This window comes from Chelonoidis abingdonii, chromosome 2, assembly GCF_003597395.2.
Source record: "Chelonoidis abingdonii isolate Lonesome George chromosome 2, CheloAbing_2.0, whole genome shotgun sequence".
NCBI classification, from domain to species: domain Eukaryota; kingdom Metazoa; phylum Chordata; order Testudines; family Testudinidae; genus Chelonoidis; species Chelonoidis abingdonii.
Genome location: NC_133770.1, coordinates 207,074,609 through 207,096,626, shown reverse-complemented (window position 1 = coordinate 207,096,626; position 22,018 = coordinate 207,074,609). Strand labels below are relative to the sequence as shown.

At 45.1% G+C, this 22,018-nt stretch overlaps 1 protein-coding gene across 2 annotated transcripts in view; it reads right to left on the bottom strand.

Annotated features, from left to right (window-relative positions):
• Positions 1-3,053: 3,053 nt before the first annotated feature.
• SPIRE1 (spire type actin nucleation factor 1) overlaps positions 3,054-22,018 on the bottom strand; it is a 207,449-nt gene continuing 188,484 nt past the window's right edge. For both annotated transcript variants that reach the window (XM_032789634.2, XM_075062929.1), the window contains 6 exons: positions 21,605-21,747; positions 14,807-14,944; positions 12,223-12,293; positions 11,699-11,726; positions 11,470-11,606; positions 3,054-4,025 (listed from right to left, as the gene is read on the bottom strand). In XM_032789634.2, coding sequence (XP_032645525.1) covers positions 3,767-4,025; positions 11,470-11,606; positions 11,699-11,726; positions 12,223-12,293; positions 14,807-14,944; positions 21,605-21,747 — 776 coding nt within the window. In that variant the 3' untranslated portion in view covers positions 3,054-3,766. The remainder of the gene's footprint in view (positions 4,026-11,469; positions 11,607-11,698; positions 11,727-12,222; positions 12,294-14,806; positions 14,945-21,604; positions 21,748-22,018) is intronic.

The window sequence follows — 22,018 nt, the reverse complement described above, 5'->3', positions numbered from 1 at the left end:
CAGCTTTCTAAATATTAATAAATATATTACAGATATTTACAAGCTTTTGTTTTTCTATTCTGACACTGATATGAAATTTAAGTCGTAAATAGGACATTGTGGGCAGTTTCATAAGGTACACAGGTAAAGTGGACTGGTCCTTGACACTTGGAATCGGTTTGGGACACTAGCACGAACGGTGAGGTGGAAAGCTCAAAATAGTCCACTCCATACTGATCCAGAGTGGATGGTGCTGCTTCTGCCTTTGCTTGAGAAAAAGAATTGCATTTCTGACTTTGTTTCCCCTGCCAAATTAAAGGCCGTTGTACAAGGGCCTGTTTTCCCTAATATAGATGGAAGCAACCAGCATGGGAAACCCCCTCCGGAAAATGGCAGCTTTACGGCAGGATTCCCCTCTCCAGGTGCCTCTGGGAACCTCTGTGTGCTACCATCGCACAGCCCTGGTGGCTCTGAGTCAGGCAGACAGGAGTAGAACTGGAAGCAGTCAGCCTTTGCACTCTGCTGCCCTCACACACTAGTGGACTCTAAGTTGACAGCCATTCGGTAGTTCACAGGACCATTTTTTGTTCTGTGCCTAGCATAGCATAGGCACAGTGTGTGTGTGACTAGGGCTCCTAGGTGTTGCACTAACACAAAAGACACACCTTAGTAATGATGCTAGAAGCAGCGTCAGCTCTTCTCTACAGCACCTGTGAGGATGCAATGATATGGGAAGATAAGGGAACCATGCTGAAGGGAGCAAGGATGTTGCACAGAGGAGTAGGCCTTCAGGGATGGCCCAGGACCTGCAGGGCTGGAGTCTGATTTCACTGCCCATATACTGGATGTGAGGCATTATGAGGCCATGGCTTCTACTACAAACTCCTCCCAATAGAAAGAAAAACATGCCAGATCCTCTGCACCCCTGAGAGCCTCAGAGACATCAAGGAAGGCGTTCCCTGCTTCTGCAGCTTTTTCCAAGGTGCCATGGAAAGGAGCAGAAAATAGATGTATGGGGTGTAGAGGGGAATGTTTCTCAAGAAAAATTACAAACAGAATGGGGTTTTAAAATAAAAGCCCCATGTACTTCCCTGGGAGTTGGTCATCTGGTGTGAATACTATGCAAAACAGCAATGGGAAAAGAGGTGGGTGGGTCGGCTGCAGGGATTAATTTTGGCACAGAAACACAAGTGGCAAAAAAGTGCTACCACGATCAAGGGGCTATCATATGACTAATGGGGGATCTTTCTTTATCCATTTCACATGAATTGCACTGTGCTACCCTGACTATCATAGGTCCTTAACTCATCAAGATATTGCAATTCCTTTAATGTGAAAGACCCATCGCCCTGAGGTCCCCAGATAGAGGATGTAACAGCTGCATGGCCCTCTGCAGAAAGGAAAGGGTTAAGAATGGGGACCCACCTATAACTCTGACCCTCCTCTGGTCATCAGTTCAGGCAAACCCTTAACGATATTACCCGATACTTGCCGTGTGTGCAAACTGTCTGTTTATGTAAATATGATTCAAGGAAAATGAGGATGGGCGTGTCCTAGGATGGGTTTAAAGAGCCCTTTGTATAGGCCTTTCAGAACTGCCCAAACACACATTTACCTAGTACTAGACTAGCTGCTTTGGAGCTATTACAGCTTAACTTGCAAATATACCTTGACGGCGGAAATCCTGCACATTTGGGTGGCAGGGAGCCCAGCCTACCGTGGAACTGGGGCAGCTCTACAGCATGGCAGGCAGGGATGGAATTCGGGAAGCCTGTGAAGGTGGTGTCAGTGGGTGGATACTGCCCTCCCACACAGCAGGGATGGTGCAGCAGCAGTTGCAGAGTGACTCTAATGTTACTCAATGGAATGTGGGAGCCAGACTCCGATCATCAGCCCAGATCCTCTTATCAAGTCTAGGATCTAGCACCTAGTGACTTTTTAAAATGGATAATATTTGGTGCAAGAGATTCTACTTTGTAATATGTATTTAGAGTTTGAAAACAGATCAACCTTAATTGTATTACGAAAACCCTGTCCTTTGGAGCAGTTCTGAGGTATCTCTCATCAATCTCTAGTAGTGAAATGTTAATAAATAGATCTGAATCTTTCCTACTCTGATAGTATATAATACAGCACTGCACTGATATTAAATATCGATCTGGGTATGAAAATGTTATGAAAAAGTTACTGTGTATGCACAGTAGTTGATTTTCAAGTATTAGTAACTTGGTTGTGTTAACATTTTTAAATACCAAAATGACCTATCTCCATATTATGGACTAAACTCTAATTATGTTTTAACTGCTTTAAAAACAAAACATTTGAATATATAAAAAAAGAGCAAAAAGCATGTGGTGTTTGTTAATATTGTAACATTACTGAAACTTAACAGCTAGACTTTTTTCTTCTGTAAGTTTGTTAAAAAGCAAAACAAGGTGCTCCTAATCTGAGACTCTGTTGTCCCAAATTTCATCAGGATCCTAAATTTTACAGCCAAATTATAAACCCTCGAAAAAATGGGATTTATAATGGATATGCTCCCAAACTTTTAATTATAGCAGTGCTTGTATGTTCCACTATAATACAAATATACATATTACCCATACTTCCTCTTTGGGTAACCATGTTACATACTTTACAGGAATTCAGTTAAACTTAGAAGCCTCTCATTTCCCACCCTCCCCATCGAGTGCACAGCTCTATCTACTGCTAAAACTACTACTACCAAATAGAATTATCACAGTACATTCAAGATAAGGAATAAACTACTCCTGCCTGTACAGGAGATACTTATTACACTGGGGGTTAGAAGTACAGCAGCTCAGGGAAAATCGCCCCCCATTTGGGCATACAGCCTATTCAGATATTTTGCACTAGAACACAGACATTACCAAGTTCCACAATGAACCATGATCTCAGAGCAGTAACCAGGGGCGGCTCCAGGCACCAGTGCTCCAAGTATGTGCCTGGGGCAGCAAGCCGCAGGGGGCGGCCTGCCGGTTGCTGTGAGGGAGGCAGTCAGACAGTCTTTTGCGGTTTTTCTGCAGGAGGTCCGCCGGTTCTGCAGTTTCGGTGGCGGGTACGCTGAAGGTGCAGGACCGGTGGACCTCCTGCAGAACTGCCGCTGAATCCGTGTGACCGGGGCGGACCTCCCGCAGAAACGCTGCCGAAGACCGCCTGATTGCCATGCTTGAGGCAGCAAAAAACAGAGCCGCCTCTGGCAGTAACAACAGTTGAAAGAAAGAATGTTGATAGCACGAGCGAAACCTTTTAGGTTTTGTGCTCTGAGACAATGAGACCAACAGTCCACACTAGGTTTCTGGTGTACACCATGGCTCCATGTGCCATATAAACTAGAACATGAACACTATCAGGTTGGTAATGCCAATATGACTTACTGCTTACAATTGTGCTAACATTGACACCTGTGATAGATTTGGTTCTCCTTTAGGAATACAGTTCAGCTCTTGACCTGAAAACAATTCAAGGAATGATAAAAAACTGAATGCAAGGTAAAGCTTTCTACCTGCACAACGCGCGCGCACACACAAAGGCAACATTTTCAAACTATTGTTTCCTTTCAGTGCAAATGAGTTATTGGCTGACCTGTTACATATCATTATCTAGAGAGATGAATGTAGAGTCTGTGGAAACCATAGAGTAGCAAACCCTGTGATCTAATGCAAATTCAAGCTCATAAAATAAAACGAAGGGAAGGACAGTTTCAGTGATCTTTCTCACGGATGCTGACCTCATGAAGACAAAAGCAAAGAAAAAGGCACAAGACTCAGATCTCATTGATAGTTCTCTCAGAAGGGCAGTATTCAGAGGTGCCTGGTGATGCCACGTAGAACGACTGTGTTTTCCTTTTTAACCTAGCTCGTTTGTTGGCCAGAGAGAGGCTGCGCTGGCTTGAGCTGATGATTTCTGAAATAAACTTTTTGCAGTCCACACACACCTCCATAGTGCTCCAGTCCTCCATTAACTCTTTGGGAAACTGTAGATCTTCATTTGATTTATCCATAGACTTTGACTTTGTGGACAACCTGAAAAACAAAGAAACCGTCCCTTACTCATTATCATTATTTACATTCAGCACAGCTTTGGACACCAATGGAGACACCTCCCAAAGAGAAAGAATACACTATTCCTGTCCCAAGTCTTGCTGTCCCCCACTTAATGAGGGTGCAAAAAAGCAGTAAGGAAAGGATGGAGATGGGAAGACACATCAGTAAGATTACATGGTTGTTCAGTGAAGGCTAGTGTAAAGCATGATTTGGCAAAGAGAATTGTATTAATGACTACATGGATGTCTTAATTTGGCTAATTTGCATGTAGACACCCTGGCAGAAATGGGTCTTAAAGACAGACTTGCACACAGAGAGGGGTCCATGGATCTACATCCTGATCTGATTCAAATGTTATTTCTGGGATTAGCTTTAATAGCAACCTGTGTTCAAAATGTAAAACCAAAAAGACGGTTACTCACCTTTGTAACTGTTGTTCTTCGAGATGTGTTGCTCATATCCATTCCAATTAGGTGCGCGCGTGCCACGTGCACGCTCGTCGGAAGATTTTTACACTAGCAACACTCGGTGAGTCGGCTGGGCGCCCCCTGGAGTGGCGCTGGATATATACCCCTGCCAACCCAATGGCCCTTCAGTTCCTTCTTGCTGGCTACTCCGACAGAGGGGAAGGAGGGCGGGTTTGGAATTGATATGAGCAACACATCTCGAAGAACAACAGTTACAAAGGTGAGTAACCGTCTTTTCTTCTTCGAGTGCTTGTTCATATTGATTCCAGTTAGGTGATTCCCAAGCCTTACCTAGGCGGTGGGGTCGGAGTGAGATGTTGCAGAATGCAAAACTGCTAAGCCAAAGGCTGCATCATCTCTGGACTGTTGAACCAGAGCATAATGAGAAGCAAAGGTGTGGACCGAGGACCAGGTAGCTGCGAGACATATCTCCTGGATGAGTACATGAGCCAGGAAGGCAGCAGATGAAGCCTGAGCTCTGGTAGAATGAGCGGTGAGGTGGCTTGAGGGAACATGAGCCAAGTCATAACAAGTACGGATGCACGCCGTCACCCAAAATGAGATTCTCTGGGAGGAGACAGGTAGGCCCTTCATTTGGTCTGCCACCGCGACGAAAAGTTGGGGCGTTTTACGAAAGGGTTTTGTGCACTCGATATAAAATCCGAGCGCTCTACGGACGTCTAGGGTGTGCAATTGTGGCTCCCGTCGTGATGAATGTGGCTTCGGGAAGAAGACCGGAAGGAAGATGTCCTGGTTTACATGAAAGGCCGAAACCACTGTAGGAAGGAACGCCGGGTGTGGTCGCAACTGCACCTTGTCCTTGTGAAACACAGTATACGGTGGGTTTACCGTGAGAGCCCGAAGCTCGGAGACTCGTCTGACCAATGTAATGTCTACGAGGAACGCTGTCTTCCAGAACAGGTATAGTAGCAAGCAGGTTGCTATCAGCTCGAATGGGGCAGACATGAGTCTGGTTAGAACCAGGTTGAGGTCCCAGGTTGGGGCGGGGTGTCATACTTGGGAGTATAGGTGCTCCAAGCCCTTGAGGAATCTAGAAACCATAGGGTGCGAGAACATGGAGTGGCCACTCTCCCCTGGGTGGAAGGTAGAGATGGCCGCCTAGTGCACCCTCAATGATGATATTGCTAGGCCCTGCTGTTTGAGATACCAGAGGTAGTCCAAGATGGTGGGGATTGAGGCCTCGGTGGGAGTGACATTCTGCGTTTCGCACCAGCAGGAGAAACGCTTCCACTTGGCCAGATACGTTGACCGAGTGGAAGGTTTCCTGCTACCCAGGAGTACCTGTTGTAGTGAGGCAGAGCAATGTAACTTGGACTGGTTTAACCATGCAGCAGCCATGCTGTGAGGTGAAGGGACTGCAGGTCTGGGTGGCGAAGTCTGCCGTGGTCCTGAGTTATGAGGTCTGGGTGAAGAGGTAGGGTATTGGGTTGGCTATCAACAGGTTGAGCAGCATTGTGTTCCAGTGCTGCCTGGCCACGCTGGAGCAATCATGATCAAGTGAGCTCTGTCCCTGCGGAGCTTTATCAGGACCCTATGAACCAGCGGGAACAATGGAAAGGCGTAAAGCAGTTGGCTCGTCCACGGCATCAGGAAAGCGTCTGAGATCGAGCCCGGGGAGAGGCCTTGGAAGGAGCAGAACATCTGGCATTTCTTGTTCTCGCGGGAAGCAAAGAGCTCTATATGGGGAAAGCCCCCCTTCTGGAAAACGGAATCAATAATGTCTGGACGAATAGACCACTTGTGAGACAGGAAGGATCTGCTGAGTCGATCCATCAGAATGTTCCGAACACCTGGGAGAAAAGATGCTACCAGGTCTATCGAGTGGGCTATACAGAAATCCCAAAGCTGGATGGCTTCCTGACAAAGGGCGGAGGACTGTGCCGCTCCCTGCTTGTTTATGTAATACATGGCCGTTGTGTTGTCTGTGAACACTGAGACACAGCGGCCTTGTAAGTGCTGTTGAAATGCCTGGGACGCAAGGCAGACTGCCCTCAGCTCTCGGACATTGATGTGCAAGGCCAGCTCCTGAGATAACCAAAGGCCTTGAGTGCGAAGATGTCAAAGGTGGGCACCCCAGCCGAGAGATGAGGGGTCCGTTGTAAGGGCCATGGAAGGCTGGGGTGGGTGGAACGGCATCCCTGCACACACCAGGTAGGGCGTCAGCCACCAGTCGAGGGAGCCTAGGATGCTTGGGAGAATGGTGACTATCATGTCTATGGCGTCTCTGCCCGGGTGGGATACCGAGTTGAGCCAAGATTGGAGGGGATGGAGGCGTAGCCTGGCGTGTTTGGTCATGAACGTGCAGGCAGCCCTGTGACCCAACAGGCCGAGACGAGTGCGAGCCGAAGTTGTTGGGAAGTTTTGTAGGCTTTGGATAATTGTTACCATCGCCTGAAACTGAGTTGGTGGTAAGCAGGCTCTGGTGAGATTGGAGTCCAGGATGGCCCCAATGAAGTCTATCCTCTGTGTGGGAACCAGAGTGGATTTGTCTGTATTGATCATCAGGCCTAGACGTATGAATAGGACCTCGACAATGCCTACATGATGGTTGACTTGTGTCTCGGAGGTCCCTCTGATGAGCCAATCGTCGAGATACGGAAAGACGTGTATCCGGCGGCAGTGGAGGGAGGCGGCGACTACAGCCATGCACTTTGTGAATACTCTCGGTGCTGTAGAGAGGCCAAATGGTAGGACCGTAAACTGGAAACGCTGACGGTCAGCTACAAATCGAGGTACCGCCTGTGTGGAGGATAAATGGCGATGTGAAAATACGCGTCCTTCATATCGAGGCGGCATACCAGTCTCCGGGATCCGATGATGGTCCCCAAGGATACCATGCGGAACTTCAACTTTATCATGAACTTGTTGAGTTCTTGCAGGTCTAGGATAGGTCTGAGACCTCCCTTTGCCTTGGGGATTAGGAAATAGCGGGAGTAGAACCTCTTCCCCCTTTCGTCTTCTGGTACTTCCTCTATGGCTCCCATGGTAAGGAGCGTGCGCACCTCTTGTAAGAGGAATTGCTTGTGAGAGAGGTCCCTGAAGAGGGACGAGGGTGGGGGGTGGAAAGGCGGGGGCAAAATAAACTAGAGGTGGTACCCAAGTTCCACCGTGCGTAGGACCCAATGATCTGAAGTTAGCTGGGACCACGCAGGAAGGAAAAAGGAGAGGTGGTTGGAAAAGGGAGGTAAAGGATCCTGGAAAGGAACTGGTATGCCGTCCTTGGGCACACTTTCAGAAGTTTGGCTTTGGCCCCATAGGTGGTTTGGAGGGACCTTGATTCTGGCCCTCTTGGGGTCCAGACCGCCGTCTAAGATTGCCTCGGCCGCGTCCTCAGCCGAAGTCCTGTCTTGGTCTAGGCGGGGGATAAGGGCGGTGAGGCTGGTGACGGAAGGACCTGCGCTGAGTCACCGGGGTGTGCATCCCGAGGGAGTGCATGATGACTCTGTTGTCCTTAAGACTCTGCAGCCTGGGGTCAGTCTTTTCAGAGACTAGGCCTTGACCATCAAAGGGCAGGTCCTGTATGGTGGTTTGTAACTCAGGTGGAAGGCCTGAGACCTGAAGCCATGATATCCGCCTCATGGCGACACCGGAAGCCACGGTCCTGGCTGCGGAGTCAGCGTTATCCAGGGAGGCCTGGAGAGAAGTTCTCGCCACCTTCTTCCCTTCCTCCAAAAGGGCAGCAAAGTCTGGGCGGGAGTCTTGGGGAATGAACTCCTTGAATTTCTCCACCGCCGTCCAGGTGTTGTAATTGTACTGGCTGAGCAGGACTTGCTGGTTTGCCACTCTGAGTTGGAGGCCCCCAGTAGAGTATACCTTGGAGCCCAATAAGTCAATGCGCCTAGCCTTCTTTGATTTTGCAGCAGGAGCTTACAGGCCATGGCGTTCCCTTTCATTGACTGATTGCACGACAAGGGACCAGGGAGGAGGGTGCACGTACAGGTACTCACACCGCTTAGAGGGTACCATGTACTTCCGCTCAACTCCCCTGGCCGTGGGCATAATAGATGCTGGAGATTGCCAGATGGTATCAGCGTTTGCTTGTATCGTACAGATAAACGGCAAGACCACTCTTGTGGGGGTGTCAGCTGACAGGATATCCACTACCGGGTCCTCTATCTCCAGGCCACCCCTCCTCAGGAGGTCCTGATGTGCCCGCAGGTCAATTGGAGGAGGGCCTGAGGAGGATGTCCCTGCCACCAGTTCATCTGGAGAGGAGGAAGAGGAAAGGCCCAGGACAAGAGGGTCCTGCGTGGGCTCCTGTTCTTGAGCAATGTCAGTCTCGGGTGGAACTTGAGACACTGCCGGCTGAATGAGAGCCTCCTCTGTACCTGCGGGAGGGGGGCGGCTGACTGTTGCCTCCGGTACCCGGTGTTCCGATGGTGCGGAGCGGGATGGCATTGGAGGCACACTTTGGGCTTGATGGTATGCCCAAGGTGTCCAGAATGACCACTGATGGGGTCCCTGTTCCTGGGTCTGGGTCTCCTGAAAGACACGGCCGGGCACATTTAAGTCACGATCCTGTGCATAGGAAGCACTGTCCGCGTGAGAAGACACAGATGTGTGACGAGATGGCCAAAGAGGCGCTGAAAACCCCTGGGAAGGGTCTTGATCTCTAAACGACCTTTCCCTGTGTGGCACCGGAGAGCGGTACCGGTTGCCATACCGGTACTGGGAACGAGACCAGGACCTGCAACTGGAGTGGTGCCGGGAGGTCGACCAGGATCTGGAGGCTCGACGTCTAGAGTGGCTGTGAGAGATGCGGTGCCGGGAATGGTACTGGGAGCTGGATCGGTGCCGAGAGTAGCAGGCCGGCGAACGGGATGCTGAGCGGTGCCGCGAGTGCGACCGGTACTGAGATGGAGAGCGGTGCCGGGACTGCGAGCCGCATCGGGACCGGGATTAGCGACGGGACCGGGATCGGCGACGGGACCGTGATTGTGAATGGTGCCTCCTGATGGTGCCGACGGAGGGTGGCCTCAGAAGGGCAGGCTTGCCTATCGATTGAATGACCCTCACCGGCGGTGCCAGGGGTTGAGGCAGCGCGGACTCCGTCAGGGCGATCAGCTCCCTCTCCGTAGAAAAGGTCTCCAGCGTGGAGGCAATTGTGAGCTTAACCCCGGCGTGCGCCAGGGAGCTTTCAGGTGCCGGACTTGACGGCCCTTGCGGGACCAGAATCGACGGTGCCAAAGCTGTTGGTGCCGTGGCAGGTGTCGGTGCCAGGCGGTCCGACTTAGGTGGGTGCTCCAACTGCGGTGCAGGTGGCACGGAAGCCGCAGGAGTCTTATGCTTCTTAACCCGAGGAGAGAGGGAACGGTGTCGAGCAGACGACGGTGCCGAGGGGCCTTAGCGGTACCGGCTCGATCTGGTGCCGAGGAGACACTTCTGCTTGATACGGACTGTCCAGCGCTCGGTGGCGAGGGCGGAGGAGTAAGAGCTGCCTCCATCAGGAGCTGTTTCAGATGAAAGTCCCACTCCTTCTTCATCCTGGGCTTAAAGGCCTTACAGATCCGACACTTATCCAAGAGGTGGGATTCCCTGGGGCACTTAAGGCAAGAGTCGTGGGGATCTCCCATTGGCATCGGCCTGTGGCAGGTCGAGCACGGTTTGAAGCCCGGTACCGGGTGCGGGGCAGGGGCTAATCCCCGAACCCCTGTCAACTATATACACTAACTATAACAAAGAATGAATAAAACTAACTATAACTATAGAATTTACAACTATATACACGAGAATTAATAAAAGAACTACGAGTAGCTAGGGAGGTGGAGATCAGCTAAGCCGCGCTCCACTGTTCCAACGACCGACACGGGCGGTAAGAAGGAACTGAAGGGCCATTGGGTCGGGGGGGTATATATGCAGCGCCATACTGGCGCCACTCCAGGGGGCGCCCAGCCAACCCACCGAGTGTTGCTATGGTAAAAATCTTCCGACAAGTGTGCACGTGGCATGCGCACACCTAATTGGAATCAATATGAGCAAGCACTCGAAGAAGAAGATAATTTATTGCCAAAGCTAAAATGAAACAAACCTATGACTAGAGCGTAGAAAGAGTCTGACATGTGTACAGGGGTGAAAGTAACTTAAAGGACTTACCAGTACGCCGGAATCCTGAGCAGGGGGCATGGCCTCAACTGGATGAGGCAGGGCCTTTAAATCCGCAGGCCTTTTAAATCATCCCCAGAGCTACCAGCTGCAGAGGTGGCTGGAGCCCCGGGGCTTAGGGGCGAATTAAAGGGCCCAGGGCTCTGGCAGCTGTTACTGCAGCGGCTCACTGGGTCCTTTAAATCGCCGATGAAGCCCTGCCACTGTTACCCCAGGGCTCCGGCAGCAAGGCTCAGGAGGCGATTTAAAGGGCCCTGGGCCCTTTAAATCACCAGCCTGGGGAAGCCAGTCTAGTCTGATGTACTGGCTCTTGCCGGTACACCATACTGGCTTACTTTCACCTCTGCATGTGTAAGTCATTGTCTAATAAGGGAGAATTTCCCTATTCAGTTACCAAGAACAGATAGATTTTTCTTCTAAGGATCCATCTACACTAGAAAAAAAATGTGAGAATATTTATCAGCTGTACTGATATTACTATCATTATCAGCTATAGTATAGACAGGGGACAGAGCACGTTTTAAATACTATGTTAGCAAGTCTTATATAAGTAAATATAGTTTATATTTACTAAGTAGTGAATGAAAAGTAATCAGGATGGGTTTTGTTCCACTAGAAATTTAAGGAAAACCTTCAATCTTTATCCAATTAAAAATGAAATTGGTAAGGAAAGACATTTATCTCTGGGTCTCTAAAAAGATATGACAAACATTGGAAAATTAAACTACAAAAACAGAGCCTAGTAGATAATGTCTCATTAGCAACTAAGAGACTGAGAAGATCTTATGAGGAGCTGCGACCAGCAGCACAGCTGAAGTAGGAATGTCTCTTACCTAGGCATGCTCCTAAGTGGCCGGTGGTGACTGGTGGAGGGTTTTTCTGGTCTCATAAAACTGTCTCCTCTCTGCAAAGCAGAAGGTCCCAGAGAGAAGATAGGAAGGGTGGAGTATGGCTTTGATGGCAACCGCATCTGTTACAAGAGCAGGAGAATGACAGTATGAAGTGTCATTACCAAAGAGATAGCGTTTCTGAAAGGAACAAACGGTAGGTTCCTGAACTTACCTTTTTGCAACACTGTGAACATACAGGCCTGTGTAGAAAAGTAAAAGTCTGAATCATTCAGTGGAAAGAAATGTTATTTAAGTAAGACTGTTGGGTGCATAGGGTTGCATATTTACTGCCTTATTGACTATCACCTTAAAGTTTGCTCAGTTTACAAGTAAACATTTTTTCCCCAACAGCCAGTACTACCAACTCAAATGGAATCTGAAATTCTCTTTGTGCTTTCGAGTTCACACGTCACCCCCCAGTAATGAGGATTCTGTAGAATCTATCTCATTGCCTCATACCCATATGGGCTCTGCTGGGCTAACAGAGGAGCACTGTTACTGTTTTACTCTAAAACCTGAGCTGCTCTGAACCTGAATATATTAAGGGAGCAGATATGTTGAATAAGGAAGAGCCATTTTTACAGTCATTTTTCTGACCATAACTACACTTCAAAACCAAAACCAAATAACACTGTGAATTAAAATAGAAACCAGTGAGGTATGAATCCAAGTATTTCACTCTGAGCAAAAACTCACCTCTTACAAAACTGACAGGTGTAGGACCAGGTGAAGAAAGAAAACCTCCTTGTTCGACAACAGAAACAGAGCTAAAGAAATTGAAAACAGAAGAGACTGCAACGTTAGCAGTACAGACCTGGAAATAAAATTGCATGCTTCTAACTTGGACTTCGGTGAAGATGTACAGACTGAAGTTGGGATGGAGTTATTTGATGAGTTTAATGTACAGGAGCCCAGGGGAGGAAAAGGAGATACTGTAGTTTTTTTTTAGTGATCTGTAATCTATGGAAGAAAAATACACCGGCAGATGGGTGCTCTCATATTAAATCCCCCTGGGTCACATGATGCATGATTTCCCAGAAGCTTTAAATTTCTTTTAGCTTGTTACTCATGAGCCTTTGCATGTCATGCCTAAGGCTCAAAAAAAACCCCCAAGAGTGTGAGATTAATGCATCCTGCTTACCTCTGGAGGACAATGGAGCCTTAAAATAATCCCACTTGCTTTAAAACTCGGAACATACAATTCAGCCAGGCAAAGGGGGAAAAAAATTCCTCACCCACTTTAATTTATTTAGAATAGAAGAAATTGTTGACATATCTCATTGTTTCTTTCATATATAAGGACCTTGGTTCCACACTCTTTATACAGGGAAAGTTTCTGTGACAGACTGGGGGCTCTGGGTCTAGTTGTGAACCCTGTCTTGTTTTGTGGGTACCATTTTGTTTCCAGAGCTCCACTTTATACTGTAATCTTCATGTTGGAGTTCAACTCTCATGTTGTATTGCAATCTCCAATGTGGATTAGAGCACCCATTTTGTAGTGGGGGCTTCAGACCTAGTATAATGACTATATCTGATAAACAGCAGTGCTGTTTCTTTCGACTGCCATCCCAACCATAAGAAGAAAGATTATCTGCACAGAAGCGGAGACATGGTGGGGGTTGGATGTGGGGAAGGGACAGGACCTAACCAAAGGGGTTATTTAAGTGGGAATACTCTATGTGAAGGAACTGTCTACTGCTACACAGGGCCAGCTCCAGGCACCAGCCCAGCAAGCAGCTGCTTGGGGCGGCCAACAGTGAGGGGCGACACGTCCGGATCTTCGGCGGCAATTCAGCAGCGGGTCATTCACTCCCTCTCAGAGTGAAGAACCAGCCACTGAATTGCCGCCGAAGACTGAATTGGCAGTGGTAGAGCTGCAGAGCGTGATTGCGGCTTTTTTTTTCTTTTTGCTGCTTGGGGTGGCAAAAAACCCTGGAGTTGGCCCTGTTGCTACATGCCAGGAGAACACATTAAGGATAGAGAAGGCAGGACCAGCTGCTCGGCCTAGGGATGCTGACCAAACCCTGTATTCACAGGAAGGATGAGATCAGACTGAGGGCTGTATTCAGGATTTTGTTTTTTCAAACATCTGTAAGTCGCTCATGTGGTTTGTTAAGAGTAAAGTGTCTGTGGTTAAGAAATCCCTTTCCTAAGCCTGTGTTCCTTGTTTGCCTGCCATGTTGTCCCTCAAGGGGCAAATCAGGAAGCTGAAAGAACCCAGAGAGAGGTGGAACATATGTAACAATTTGGAACTTGGTAAGGCTGCGTCACTGGTTGTAGGGTCCAAATGGGGTCCCAGTTCCCAAGAGGGGTAGCAGACATGGGGTCTGCACTTGGGAGCATGCTTGAGAAACCCAGGGCTAGGAACAGTGATCAGACACTATCCAGACCCAAAGCACTTAGAAGCATGTGGGAGTCAGCAGCTGGGTCCACTCACAACAGACTGGTGTCCATTCAGAGATGGGAACTGGACTTGGTTTGACAGCTTCCACTGATTTCAATGGGAATTAAAAAAATATATATTTTATATTGTAAAACTTTTATTATATCCTATTTTACCTGTAGTTCTGGTCTCTCCAGAAAAAAATATGAAGTAGCATGGCTGTGTGTATGTCTAGCGCCACGGGCCGAGGAGCCGCTTCCAGCAGCTCCCATAGGCCTGGAGCAGCAAACCGCGGGCACTGGGAGCAGCCACTCCCAGCAGCTCCCATAGGCCTGGAGCAGCGAACCGCAGCCACTGGGAGCAGCCGCTTTCAGCAGCTCCCATTGGCCTGGAGCAGTGAACCGCGGCCACTGGGAGCTGCAATCGGCCGAACGTGTGGACGCAGCAGGTACACAAACCAGCCCAGCCCACCAGGGGCTTTCCCTGCACAAGCAGTGGAACACGTTTGGGAACCACTGGTCTAGGGGAGTGATGGGGGAAGGATGTTTTATTAAACTTAAGCTAAAAAATAGTGAGAGAGAGAGTGTAACAACTACTGTAAACGCTACTGCGTCTTTATGGACGGTCAAACACAAATCACAAATGTGATATTTCAATACTAATTTTTGACGTTTCCATATATAAACCAAGGAAACTGGCTCATCTGTTACTTCATGTAGGGAAAGATTAGTTTAGTTTAGTTTCTCCAATATAAATTGAAAGTCAGACTGGTCAATTACTAATAAAAATCTGGCACCTGAATTCTGGTTCCAACTGCTATTCTTTCACTGACTAGAAATCTGTGTGATTCACCTCCTTCCCTAACAGCTCTCAGTGGATCAGCTGAAACAAGCATACCTTTCCTTTTTTGAGGGCAGTGTAGACATCTTTATACTGCTGGTACTTTTCCAGCTCCGCTTTCACCAGCACCTGACGAATGTGCATGACTTCCTCAACTGTCAGAGCCAGACATTCCACTGGGTAACAAAATTCCTCCTGGAAGCCAAAAATCTACATTATAATGTAACCCATCATCTTTTCAAGATTTCCGCCTAGAAAGCCAGTCACCTAGTTAGTAACTTCAAAGAAAAGATTTCACAACCCCAAAACGGAATAGCACTGCCTGATCCATGGGCATCACGAGTTTCATAACAACTAAGAGACTGATTAGTGCAATTTTTTCTATGAGCACTTATATCATCTGACACCTGTTTCCACTGATTTGATTTATTATGAATATTTGTTTTAGCCATTTACAATTCAATTTTATAATCTGAAAGAACACAAGATGATTTGATACATAGGTGTAAAAGATATTTCTTGGCACTGTTCCCTTTGATAGTATGTTTCTTAAAGACAAGCAGCTTCTCTGAGACTTTGTGGTGCCCAGAGTAGCTGAAGAAAGCGGTTAGTAGCCACCTCCAAAAGAATTTTTATTCAGTGGTACCATACATTGGTAATCACGGTTATAATTAGAGCCTGTGAACAAAATCTAGACCAAAACAATAGAAAATGTATTATATGCAGTTAATACACACAGCCTTCCTTCCCTCCAGGATGATAACACTGTCAATTTAAACTTTATTAAAATAATCTTAAAATATAAAGTTTGAGCAAAACAGTTAATCCATTGTTGTGTTCTTACTAGCAAGGAATTACACCCAGGCCACTAATGATGGAACTACTGCCCATCTGTGAAATGTCCATACACTCTGTGCTAGTGCATTTAAGAGAACAACAACCCTGAGCATATGGCCTCTAACTTTGGTACCACAGAATAAAAAGCCTCATTCCCATTTGTAATCCAGCCCTGAGGTTGATTGCATGGTTCTAACAGAAAGACAGAATTGCTCTGGGAATTCCCATCACTTTTTGCTTAGTGCACCTGTTCACTTAGCCCAGAGGAGCTATGGTGCCAAAGTGACATAGAAATTTAATGTTCTCTGAATAAATACAGGAAATCTCCTCTGTACACACAAAGAAACTGATGACAGCACTCTACGGATAGCTTGGAAATCTAATTTATAAATCAGAGTGCTCAATTTAGACAGATAGTCTTAAAATTCTGTTCTGACTTTCAGTTAGAGAGAAAATATTTTGATCTCTGTTGCAGACCTGGCAAACATTAGCATTTAGGAACCACTATATTTTAAAGAACTGTTGTCTTATCTACCTAGAAAAGGAACATAAAGAAAATTCACCCTGTTTAAGGTACCCACAAAAAGCTAAAATTGAGTTAATTTTGGTTTTCATAGACAAGCCAAATCTCTGGGGTATGTTCTTACTGGTGACACTTAGTTTTCTGGAAGAACGAAACTCTATCAAACCCAAATGAGATTTCCTCTAAGAGGTGTAAAACTCCATGAACATACAAAATCCGTCATTTCATTAGCAGCAAACTTCCACGTAACCAGCAGCTAGCTGTCAGTATTGTATTTTAGATCCTTATGATGACAGCACTATTAGATATCAACAATGCTTTGGGAGGGATGGAAAGGAAGAAAAATGAGTGAGAGAATGTGGGGCAGGTGATGCCAATGAGAAACCTATTTTCCACAGAATGGGATGTCAGGATGGTGTTTGTGGCAAGTGAGATTTACTGAATGCTTTTGATCAATCACAGTTTTCAGTCTTTTAGAAAGCTATTTCCTCACAGGAGGGATATTTTTCCTTTAATATAATCAAGTATCCCATTTAATTCTTCCCTTAGACAACAAATTTTTCATTATGATGAATATTTAAACACTAATTTGTTGCATATTTAGTGACATGATAAATATACGATTCAACTTTTAAAGTTTAGCCTCTTTAATATGTTTCTTTAATCTCTTAAGATGCTTTATCAATAAAAATTTGTTTCTGTAGAACTAATACTTTAGGTGTTTACTAAGTAGCAGAAGAATGATGTGGATCTGTTCTTGCAACCATCAAAATTAATCTTCATTAAAACTTGTGTGAATAGCCAGCAGGCAAAAGGGGGAACATGGAAAATGTTCACTTGTTTAAATGTTAATGTTTTAATTCCAGCAATTACACAAGGACAACAAAGCTTTAATGCAACATTAAACAAAAGTTAAATGATACACTGATTTCTGAAGAATGTTTAATTTTTTTTCCTTCTCAGAATAAAAATAAGTACATGCCAAATCTTTAATTTCAACATTAGCTGTCTTTAAATTAAGCTAATCACAATTACACTAACCACTGACTAAAGTTTACAAAAACAGTAACATTTTAGAGTTTTACCTTTAACTCCTATCCATAATCCTTGTTCATGTCATAGGGGCTGCATATGGTAGTGTGTGTAATGTCCTAAGTCCTCTGCAATACCTACGCTCAGCGGAGTGTGTTAAGGACAGAACCTGGCTTCTGAATTTCTTTGTTTTTCTGGATTTGAATCCAATCATCAATTAATCTTAAAGAGAGTTTAGTGTGGTTATTTTTAAATGGGAAAAATAAGGCATGTTAAAAAGATACTATTCTGTACTTAAAAAGTTAATGAACTTGTAAAGAATTTGGTTAACATTTTGACTATGCAGTCACAGCATAACAAGGGCTCAATCTGAGCTATTACAGTGTAAGTGTGGTGAATTTATATCAAGAATAACATGTAGTCTGAATTACATATCCATAATATGAAATAAGTGTTTTGTAGATTATTTTCAATATATCCTCACCTAAGAGCTCTTGCTGATTATGCATAAACAGTGCATGTTTCATATTAATGTATTTATTATACCCAATGTGTTGTAAAACTTTGCATTACAAGTTACTACTATGCATTCAAAAGCGTCACAGCAAGGAAGTACTGTATATCCAAGTGCTGGGTGAAATACAAAAGTTATGCAATTCAGATTAAGTTAGGCACTCTAAAGTCTATGCCTAACTAGTCTGGAATACTCAGTTAGTATCTCTAGTCTACAGATAGTCTTGCCATATTTTCTGGTTGGGACCAGAAATGGGAGGGGAAAAACCCCACCAAATTTCAGAACCTTAAAAATTTTTGGTCCCTGTTCAGTTCCAAAAATGGTTTTGGGGAATTATTTTCTTCTCAACTGGTTGACCTAACCTGGTGCAAGCCAACTACTGATCATGCTGGATACTTCTGATACTTAAGTGCATCAAAGACTAAAATCATTGTTAGGGTTTTAAGTAATATTTGGCTTAGAAATGCCATTCTATTCCATGATACTGTATGTCCTGTTAAAGCAACAAGCAGCTTTATCTTTTCAACACAATCCAACTATCACAGTGGTTTTGCTTGTGAAGGTCGGCGGATCTTCATGTGCTGTACATTTAAGATTTGGAAAACTTGTTCCACTGATGATAATATGATGCATTTTTAATTTGGTGTCCTTTCACAATTGATTTCTTTTTCCCATGAGGTGACTGAAGGATCTAAGCACACACAAGTATTCTACAAACACTGAAATCAATCTCAGTCAGGAGTAGTGTGCCAACCTAAGCTGCCACAGTTTAGGAAGTGCTCCCCCTAGAAGGCATGTGCTTGTAAAGATAATTTCCAAAGCCAGCATAAAGAGGCAAACCTTTGGGGGTTTCCACCTGCTGGTAAAAGCTCTGTCACACAGATAATACATAGCCTTTGCCACTCCAACCAGGGCTGCTTCAAAGGGATGAGAGCTGAACAGAGAAGCTGTTTGTATGGTTGAAAAAAATGGTCTGAAAGTCGTCCTTGGAAGAAAACTGATTATCCTAGGAACCTGAACAATAGACAGGAAGCAGAATAGGTAATGCTAAACATGAATGAAATAGTTAGTAGGGATTCTGGATCATGAAAATAAGAAAAATTATCAAGGCTTTCACATGTACACCTCAGTACACTCACTGTATCTTACTGATTAGGTACCAAGCTGGGTGACTTTGGTAGGTACACCACAAGGCCAACTCAGGGAAAATAGTGAACTCTCCAGCTGCAGTTTCTGCAACTTCTCATGTACCATTGATATGCTGACATGAAAAAGGGTTATGTTTGGAATTCTTCCAAGTTTGTTTCTCCCCACTCCTCTTACTTTAGCACTAATTGGTATGCTGAGATGTCTGTTCACAAAATCCTATTTAGTATGCAAAACAGACCAGTTGCCCGCTAATCCTGCTCAGAAACTGTAGCAATGGCCTTTTTTCTTTGGCACTGATGGGTATTTAACAACAAGCTCTTTCACCTTGAAGGGAAATTGCTGTCACTGGAGCAGATAAGAATTTGAAACTCCATCAATCTTGGAGGAAAGGATGAAGAAATGTGCAGTCAAATGAAAAGTAAAGCATTTTTTTCATTTATCTAGCGGCTTCCACTCAAGGAACTGCAGTATCACAAATGCAGTGTCTGGTTTAGAAAATAAGAGATGCCAGCTTGTATGAGTGATGAAGAATTCCATGTCAGGGTGCAGGAGCTGGTTAGGTTACTGTTAGACTTAGGGTATGGCTACACTGGCACTTTACAGCACTGCAACTTTTGCGCTCAGGGCTGTGAAAAAACATCCCCATGAGCGCTGCAAGATACAGCGCTGTAAAGCCTCAGCATAATCAGTGCTGCAGCGCTGGGAGCGCGGTTCCCAGCGCTGCAAGCTACACCCATAGCGGATGTGGTTTACGTGGTGCTCCGACCACACTCACACTTCAAAATTTCAAGTATAGCCATACCCTAATACTGAAAACCTTCCATTGAATTAAAACAAAAGGATCAAGTGATTTATCAGTTACCCACCTCCAGAGGGCGCTATTGCAAAGAATAAAAAATATACTTAACAGCCGCACATAAAACAGACTGCATTAAAAGAATATCATTTCAACATCAATTTTCTTCCTTTTCACTTCATACACAAAAGCATGTTGAACAAGTTGGGTGAGGAATTACAGAGTGTTCTTTGGAGTAAATAAACCGTCCCAACATGATCTGAAACACTCATTTATGTGACCCTGCAGGACTCCAATAGATGTTTCCTTGCTGCTTTGCTTGAAGTTTCTGCTGCTTATTTTTGTTGTTGTTTCATTTTGGTAGGCGAAATTAGACTTCTTCTCTTTTGGTTTACACACACACACACACACACACACACACACACACACACACACACACACACACACACACACACACACACACACACACACACACACACAATAGCTTATACAGAAGGAAAGATATATTTATGATCATTTGAAATAAATCATGTGAAAAACTTAATCAAGCTACTTAAAACAATGACCTCATATTTAGGCTTCTTTAAGTCACAAGGTTCTCCAAGTTTTGCGCTGGATCGATATCATGATGTAATTTGTTTAGAAATACTGAAAGTATAAAACAGCCAACACCTCAAAAAGATACACAGAGCTTCTTTCCTTTTGCATATTTCTACCTGTGAATACTTACGTGAAAACAAATCTTGTGGTCCCACATACGACTGCTGCACATTGTGGTAATGAAATTCTTTTTACGTTGGTCATGCCCTCATCCATGAACTCTCCTCTTAAGTGTTAGAGGTTCCAAAAGTTACAATCCAAACAAACACTTGGAGAAAAAATTCTAGTTGTGCTACACTCTGCAGGGTTCATTACTGTTCCTTGAAAAATGAGCTAAGACTACTGAATGCCATTCACCCAGGACCACAAGCTGTATTCAAGTTAGAAGCATGTGATACAAAGTTAATTTTTTTCTCGTGGAGAAGTGGGGAAAATATCCTCCGTATCCCTGAAGACTATTGTGTTATTACACTTCAACCTCATCACGCTGAAGGACTTGCCCCACAGCCACCATCTCTTTGGCCAAAGAAAAATAAATAGTACTTCAAAGCCCATCAGTGCCACTCTGTCAAGTGGAGGACTGGTGAGTATTCCTTCCACTGAAGGCTCCTATCACTCTCTCTACACTACCTTAAAGGGACACTTGGAGTTTCTGCTGCTAGAGAAAACAAGAGACCAGGAACTGAACCCAGGTTTCTCACATTAAGTTGCAAAGTACGCTGTGCCAGCACAAAAGAGCCAGCATTCCGTCCCCTTTGCCACTTAGGCACTGTTGGAAAACAGTTCTCAATTAAAGCTAATTGATCAAATGTACTGTACTTTCTTTTCAAGGAGCAAAACAAGTTTATGCCTCAGTGACCTCAACAATGCAATGTGGTCACACCAAGAGTTGGACTCTTCAAAGATTTTTCTCTCACATTATGACTTTAACCAAACTAACTCTTTACGAGGGAGGAAGAGAAAGCCATCCATTCCTTCAGCTGTGAATTAAAATACTCCAATAACAAAGAGAAAATAGATTAGCTGCTTTTCCATTTGAAAGGAGGCAACTCCTAATTTGTTATGTAGAAGCTATATTATTTTCTGAAACAGGTTGAAATAAAAACTAGAGATGGGTCCAAGCCACCAAGTTCAGATCAGGATCCATACTTTTCCAAGTTCTGGGACATCTGAACCTTGGGTTTTGGTTCAATACAACATCAGAGAGGCAGAAAATTTAATCTTGATCCAAACTCCTCCAAAAATTCAGGACTGATTTCAATTTGGGATTTTGTTTTACATCCAGCTCTAATCACAATGTAACTAAGTTTCAATGTTGTTTAAAGTCTTAGAAAGCTTCTGTCTTATCACCACTGTGGAATTATTGAACCTCGTCACACTACAGCCAATGCTCATGATACTTACAAGTGATCTGGAGCTCTGTTTTGAAGGTGGTAGGAACTGTCTCACGTTAGTTGGTGTTTCTTTTTCAATGGAGTGTCGTCTCTGCGGTGGTTGACGCCTCTCTGGCTGTGGCGTGGATGACATTGGCAAAAACTTTGGAGGCACTAAAGATTCAACCAGCAGAAGTTAAACAATGTTATTGAATGGTCATTGGACTATCACTGGGAACAGCCACAGTTCTGGTAGAAAATCTACTGTTAATTTCCAAAGTAACACAAGCAGGGCCATCCTTAGGATTTATGGTGCCCTAGGCGAGATTATTAAACTGGTGCCCCTGTGCCTGTCTTGCTCTTAGAAACACAAACATAAGCTTACAGTATTGGAAAACTTGCCACAGGCATGTTACTAAAACCAGTTTAACTTAATTAAGCACAC